At 30.8% G+C, this 8,149-nt stretch overlaps 1 protein-coding gene across 1 annotated transcript; it reads right to left on the reverse strand.

Moving 5' to 3' along the window:
* Nucleotides 1–357: 357 nt before the first annotated feature.
* LOC126836755 (uncharacterized) lies at nucleotides 358–2,528 on the reverse strand. The gene is made up of 2 exons (XM_050570380.1): nucleotides 2,354–2,528; nucleotides 358–1,953 (listed from the first exon to the last, which is right to left on the reverse strand). Exons 1-2 carry the CDS (start codon nucleotides 2,435–2,437, stop codon nucleotides 631–633), a joined length of 1,407 nt encoding a protein of 468 aa, XP_050426337.1. The 5' UTR covers nucleotides 2,438–2,528; the 3' UTR covers nucleotides 358–630.
* Nucleotides 2,529–8,149: the final 5,621 nt, after the last annotated feature.

Here is an 8,149-nt window from a genome sequence, read left to right on the forward strand (position 1 = left end):
TAATAATAAATATGTGGGTCTACTATACCTACAGAGTTGCCAGACGGAGAACGCCAAGCTAAATATAGTAGACAGAAAGACTGTATTTTAAGGGGGGCAAGTCTAAGCTCTACTTGAAAACAGTATTTTTTTAAAGGGGGGCACTAGTTATCAAAGACTAAGAGTTATGAGAGCATATTTTACAACAGATGAAATGTTGTGTACCCACCTGCACAGGTATACACATCGTACGGTTTCTTAAGGTTGTCGTTATGTGAAACTTCTAGAATATAAAAATAGTTTCTAAATAAATAGTTTGTTTATATTTAATTACATTTTTCATATTTATTAGGTGACAGTTTATAAATATTGTGTTTATATTGTTTTTATTATTTTAAATATACTATAAATATATATAATAAAATGAAATATTTCATGTACAACACATAGTTAATACAAACCTAATTATGCTTATTGCTTTCGAAAACATTATACAGTAACAGCATAGTTGTAATTATGCTAAATCGTTTAAATATTATAAGTAAGTAATTTAACTTTCTAAATTTATTCGACGACGCTTGTCATTAAGTATTGCAATTCTATTTGGTATGCTCTAACTTGATTTATGTACACTGGGTTATCAAGTGGAAATTAAACGTATCGAGCAGTCGAAATCTTAACTACATCCATAAAATGCAAAATCACTTTATATTCGAACGGCAAGCAGAAGTCAGTTAATTCTTTAAAATAGTCTCTGAAATTCTGAACGACTCCTATTATGAAATCGTAGGCAGACAGTTGGGCTTCGGTAACGTTGAAAATGAGCCAATGGATTTCATTTGCCTGAGTGCCGTTTAAATCGTTCAGCAGCTCATTGGCCTTGGCCGTCACTCTTGCTAAAATTTGTTGTATATCTCCGATGTCGATGACCTTTGCAAACTGCAATTCTGATATACTAAGCACGAGAAATTCATCTTTGAACGCCGTCAAACTCAACAGGTCTTGGATGAAGTTGTATACAACATCTTTGATGCGTTTCAACGTCGGCCGGTCGAGTATGGTTAATTGTTGTTCAAAAATATACAGTACAACCGAAAGGTAACAATAAAATCTGGCATCGAGAATTTTGACCAACAAGTGCTGGTGGTCGAGGCGATCGTACGGTTTGTTTATCCAAGTGCGTTTTTCCAAAAATTCTCTGGTAATAGCCACCTCGTCTTGGTGTCGTTGTTTCGCCTTACTCCAATCGACATCGACCAGTGTTATTTGTTTGAACAATAATTGGTCGTCGTCCCAAAATGGTTTTAGATATAAAAATTCTATCGACACTAAAACACGGCCATCTAAAACATCCGAAATGTTTCCGGATTCGCGTAGAACGTGAAACATGTTTTTGGATATATTCGGGTTTTGCCAAATCAAATCCGCTTCCGTTTTGGCCAGAGGAAGGTATTCTTTAGCTTTGCAATATTTGATGAATTCTGAAACGCCGGTTTGCAGTTGGCCGTCTTCGAACGGGTCTCCATCGATGAAAGGCTCGTTGTCGTTTTCGCAATGACTGATGGCGACGATTTTCAACAAATAAATCCAAAGCCATTTGCCCGTCACCAAATCTGACAACATTAATAACCTAAGTATAATTTTGGCTTCCTCTTCAAGACGTTTTACAGTCGTCTCGTCTTCAACGGAAAGCTCACCTCCCTTCATCTTCCGAACTAAGCTTTTCAAGTACAATACGTTTGATTTTGCAAATACACAAAAGCTACATTTGATGTCTTGAGCTTTTTTCTCTAATTTATCCCGGCTTTTCAATTTTGATTGGTAATCTTTATAAGTGCCACAAACCCTTGTTGACAGAAATCTCAAGTCTGTGGATGTAATGTCAATTGGATGTTTTTTAAATGTTTTCAATTTGTTTACGGTACGTCCATAGTGTTCATTAGATACTTGGGCGACAAATCGTATAGGAGTTATCTGAAATAAAGATATATCTTTTTAAAATTACAGAAAATTAAGTCTAAAAATATAATAATCCATGATTTATTTTGCTTCAAAATAACAGAAACCTAATTTCAGTATAGCGCAGCTGTTAAATATAGATAGTTTTAATAAATTGTCTGGAAATGTACTATTATGATTCCAAATTAACAGAAACATCTTATTTGTATAACTATAAATTAAATATACTAAGTAATATGTATATTTTAATAAAATAACATAGTATATATATATATATTATATTTATTGTAGGTTTTCATTATTTAAACAAATTTTAACCCAAGGAATAATTTGTACATTATACAACTGCTGTCTACCGCAAAATATAAGATCGAAATTATTTTACAGAATAATATAGTTTAAAATAAATGCTTACCTGGTTGCCTGCTGATTCGATTGTTTTTATAATTGATGTTATAGCAAAACAACATAATAAAAATGCACAAATGTTGGCAATCATTGTTCCTTTTTAATATTTTTAATTACACTTAAGTAAAATACAATTATTTCGTATGATATGGTGGTATATACTAACCTGTTGTACTCGTGAGACGGTAAATGGTAGCCTTAGGCTTTATACGTATTGAATTGTATCAATAGCATAAGTAAATAATTTTATTTTTCAGCTTTAGTCAACTACACCTGTTCATACAAATTCCATTTTTTTAGTTTTTTACCATAAATTTATCTTACTCTGTGTACACATTATTTTGTACAAATGTCTACTATTTCTACTTACTATACACAATTTTTAAGTTTCAAATTTTATGGTTGAAAAAAATGTACATATTTTTTGAACGGTGTGAATTTTTGTTATAATTAATTTGTGAATTTTTTTGTGAGTTTTTAACCTAATTAAGTACTTCTTATCTGTTTATCTATAGTGTTCAATACAATGATTTTGTGTATCTTGCCAGCAACTTGTACACGTTGTCATTGTGCATTGTGTACAATTTTGAAACGTTTTTGATTATACACAAAATTCTTATTTTCTGACGAGAAACGAGCAGAGAATTCATTTGTTTTACAGACAAGTATTTTTGTTTAATATGATTTTGTATCATAGGCTGGTTTTCAACCAAGAAAATTCTTGATATTTATCACGCTGTATATTTTCTTCCCTCTACATTCCCCTTTGGTGGCCCCTTATCATCTTCTTTTTAAAAAATGTAATCGGTACTTCATCGAGACATGAAAATGCTCTTTCGTGGTTGCAGACTCGACTGAAAAATGTTTTTTTCCTGAAGACCACATACATATAAAAACCAGCAGGAACACCAATGTCTACAACAGTTAGTAGGTATATTATCATTCGGCTCCGATCCACCCATAAGTCAGAGAAATGGATAGTTAAATATTACTTTTAAATAAAATATATAGAATTTATAGTATTATTAACATATTGAATATAAAACACAGCTTGACTAACTTTATGAATTAAAAAAAAAAAAAAAAGTTAAATTCTATTACCAAATGTGGTAAACAATTTGAATAATAGACCTCATATATTTAATTTTTTTTAATTAAACGCAAATATAAATTTAATTAATTTAAAAAAAAATTAAAAAGTGATTTACTGTGAAAATTATTGCTGGTCGTTAACAAGTTTTGAAAAAAATATTACCTTAAAGGGTGGGCGAGGTGCTAGTAATGTACAGGGAAATATTATTATTAACTGTGATGTCTTCTATATGGCACGTCTTACCTTATCCTTACATTAAAATGTTATTGAACATACTTAAAAAACTACATCTAATGACATTTATTGTTCACACGTGATACAAGTAGGCTAAAAATAGCTGCTATAATGATAATGGATAATATTTGAAATTAGTATTTTTTTTAAATTGTTAATAACAGTTTTAAAGGTTAAAAAATGTGTTTTATTGTATACAAATTTTAAAAGCTAATTTAACGCACCCGTAACACAAAATCTAATTTGTATAATACATTTCACAAATATATTTTTTATTAGTCTCTTTTAACAAAAAAAAAGGAAAATAAATATTTGAAAAACCAGATCGCGTCCAAAAATCTAATAAATATAATAGTGTTTATAGAATTTCCATAATAGCCAAAATGATTAATAGTAATAATAATAACATAGTTTCCAATACTTATGTAGTGTATGCAATTATATAATTGATTGAACAAAATATAGTTAAAGAGAATATTTTGAAATGTTAATATGCTCAGTAATAATAGTGAACGATCATAAAGTGGCAGAAGAATGAAATTAATTAAATTAAGATAGTCTTTCTCGCTTAACTACGCCTATAAAGTGCAAAAACACTTTATATTCGAACGGCAAGAAGTCTTTTAGTTTGTTTAAATAGTTTTCGAAATCCTTAATGAACACATAAATGCCCATTAATTATAATATATTTCAACGACATATTTATAAGTAAAATGAAGTGTTAAAAATTAGAATACGTGTTATTGGAACTGGTAGAATACCTATTTTAAAATAAATAGTTGAAGTTATACTTAACTTACGGTGCCATATTATAATACTACACTTTTATCAATACTAATATATTATTGTTTTACGTTAGAAACATTTTTCTTTGTCTGAACTCCAGTTAGCATCAATGGTTTGCAATGCTATTATACTGTAGCATGCTATGACATTTCCTTGGAGATCGATAAACTCTTGTGTAATATTCCAACATCCGAACGGCACCAATGGATGTAGCGTGTTCATCACATGGTTTATCGTTAATGACCGCACACCCTGTCGCAATGGACAAACAACACAATAAAATGCATTTTTTTTTAAGTTGGATTCTCAAACAAACCCTAACCGCGAAAAAAGGATCAAGTTCCATAACTGAAAAAAACAGCCTATCAAAGTAGTGATATCTATATTGTGGCCAAGTCTACAAATTTTTTAGTCCTTCCTTCACTCCTACTTTCATTAGCCACTCTGCTTTTTCGCTTAACACTTGGCCAGTTTTCTGAATGAGACAAACAACAAATTTAGTCACAATGTAGATATCACTACTTTGATGGGCCGACTTTTTAGGGAGGGGATCTGGAATTTTTTTTTCAGAATTCTCTCATTTCTATCACCCACGTAACTCCTATGTGAGTATAAATGATACTGATGTTTTACACTATAAGACCTACTTTTGTGGCAAATTTCACGTAACTACTTAGACGAGAAGTGCCTTATAATTTTAATGATCAGTTACAAATATGAAAACTTTGAATTTTTTTCTTATTTAGAAGGCTTAAAATAAAGGCTCAATTCTTTACATTGTCCTGAGGTCCTTTAGCTTAATCTATGTTTCAAAATTCAAAAACCCGTCATAAGAGGGAGAAGAGAAATGAGAGTTAGAAAAACCGAGTGAATTTGTTCATGTAAAGATACTCTGGCATTGCCGTGCGCTCAAATATTCTTCGTCCAAGTACTAGATATTGTTTTTATATTAAAGCGAACATATCCTATTTCAAGCTTACTTTTCGAATAGGACAACCATGGGGCAAAGTTGGTATAAACATTCGAATGGTCCCGGCAACTGTAATGTCATACTTTAATGCGAAACATAATGATACGCTTCCCGAAAGTGCTCGTTGAAATTTCCAAGTCTTGCCTATTTTATGATGTATTGTATTTTTAACCTTAAACCATATTAACAGTAGGTATTAATTTTTTTTTTCATATGCCGAGTTCACTGTCAAATACTGTCAAAGCACGTACGAATACACTGACGAGGCCAAATGGCAACGGTTAATAAAGAAGGAAGTCGATTTTATACTTTTATTTTGGAAGGAGTTTACAAAAAAACCTATAACTGAGGACAGAAGTATTACAAAAAATAAGTATTACGGTTTAGAGTTTTATTTGTATTGATTTTTATCTAAAAGCAGTTTATCTAATTTAGATAAACAAAATATTTTGGATAAGATAATTATTTCCTACAAAATTAATCAAAACTTATTATTAAACTTTCAAGTCTCACCGAGATTTCCATCACCTCTGTTAAGTCTTTGTATACGGTCCAATGATTCGATCCTGTAATATTGGCAGCGAACTCATTGTAGTTGGCATCAAATAACATCAAATCTTTGTTTCTCATGCATCTGTCCACTTTTATAAGCTGAACGACGTAAGTTGGCTTTAAAACAATGTAAAAGTCATTAATGCTTATTGATATCAGAAGTGTGTTTGAAAAATATTCTTACTAGAAGAAATACTTCATTGACACGAAGTACAACGGATGTTGAAAATATTAGCCACGCGATTTGCATTGTTTTAAAGCAAAATGTTTATTAACTGAATGTAAAACGTAGACAAATCTCAACTTATGGATAAAATATTCGTGTTAACTAAAACAGTAGTTAAAACGGTATACTTATATACTTCAATACTGTTACTGTATGACCAATTTCAGGTTATATTTATAACAAATATTTAAGTGCATAATAAGGCATTTAAATGTATTTTATACATTATAACTTTAATCGTGGAAATCCTTCACAATTTGCATTAAATTGTTTTGTATTCTAAAAATGTTAGAAATAAAAGAAAAAATAATAATGCCAAAACAGTTGGGGCATGAAGGTCACTGATTTTCGTATTTTAAAATTATATATAACTATGTACAAGAGATAAAATCACAAAAAAAATTGTTTTCATTAGAAACTCTGAAAATTGTATGCACCATACCAATGATAATCAATATTTTTTTCATTGTGTTAATTTGTTTCTATACAAACTATCATACATGTTAAAATTTCAATCCATGAAGTCACAAACATTTTCAGAAATTTTAACTTTGTTAAAGAGCTTGGAAGTTTGTAGATGTATGTTTGGCTGATGTATGTAATCTTGTTGCCTTGTTCGTATCTTGGAAACCGGTACAATTTATTTTAATTTCTTCACTGTTAAAAACAATGTACTTAAATATACCTGTATATTCTTGCTACCCTATAGCCTAGCCCTATATTATTAGGGATTGTTGTATATATGAATAACATAGTGTTTTTGAGTTAATGGCATTTTGCTTTTTCTGTAATCAAGTGGGAATCGGTGGTTTGTAACGCAATTAAACTGTAACGTTCGACGACGCCATTTGGGCTGAACATCGCATGTTTCTGATTCCAACATCCCAACGGCAACTTTAGATATAGTGCGTTTGTGCGATTTCTCATTATTAACCGCACACCCTGTAAATATTGTATATTGTTTCTCGAATATGCTTGTTGGATTCTCTAACTTTTGATTTTATGATATGTCGTAATCTTGAGCTTGAACAATATTTAAACATAGGTATTTTTTCTTGAATGTGTATGTATATCTAAGCACTTAACATTCCGAGGAACCCCTGCTTTGTTTTCTATTTATTAAATATATCATGAAGTCTCTCAAAAATAACTGCGAACATTAAAAGTCCCGGGAACAAAAGATCCCAAAGCTCGACTTAAAACACGGCAGCTGTGAGTGACTCTGTCGATTTTATCCCGAGGAATCGATCTATCACAGTTCTCAATACTTGAGAAATGCCATAACATCCTTGCAGCAATATTAGGAAGGCAACATTAGTCAACTAACATAATGAGGACGATTTATACAAGAATCATAATTTTGACAAGATTTTTTATAATTATTTAATAACACATAAATGCACATTGATTAAAATATATTTCAACGACATGTTTATTAGTAAAATGAAGTGTTAAAAATTAGAACACGTGTTATTGGAACTGGTAGAATACCTATTTTAGAATAAATAGTTGAAGTTATACTTAACTTACGGTGCCGTATTAAATATAATACTACACTTTTATCAATACTAATATATTATTGTTTTACGTTAGAAACATTTTGCTTTGTCTGAGCTCCAGTTAGCATCGGTGGTTTGCAATGCTATTATACTGTGGCATCCTATGATATTTCCTTGGAGGTTGATAAACTCTTGTGTAATATTCCAACATCCGAACGGCACCAATGGATGTAGCGTGTTTATCACATGGTTTATCGTTAATAACCGCACACCCTGTCGTAATAGACAAACAACACAATACAATTTTTTTTTAAAGTACGATTTCAAACCAAATTCTAACCGAGACAATAACAACAAGTACCATAAGAGAAAGCAGAGAAATGAGAGTTAGAAAAACCGAGTGAATTTGTTCATGTAAAGATACTCTGTCATTGCCGTGCGCT

The sequence above is a fragment of the Adelges cooleyi genome, unplaced genomic scaffold (genome assembly GCF_023614345.1).
Source record: "Adelges cooleyi isolate 19-005CV unplaced genomic scaffold, UGA_ACOO_1.1 ACOO_flye_CR_arks_rails_tigmint_CR_PRNA_247, whole genome shotgun sequence".
In the NCBI taxonomy this organism is placed as follows: domain Eukaryota; kingdom Metazoa; phylum Arthropoda; class Insecta; order Hemiptera; family Adelgidae; genus Adelges; species Adelges cooleyi.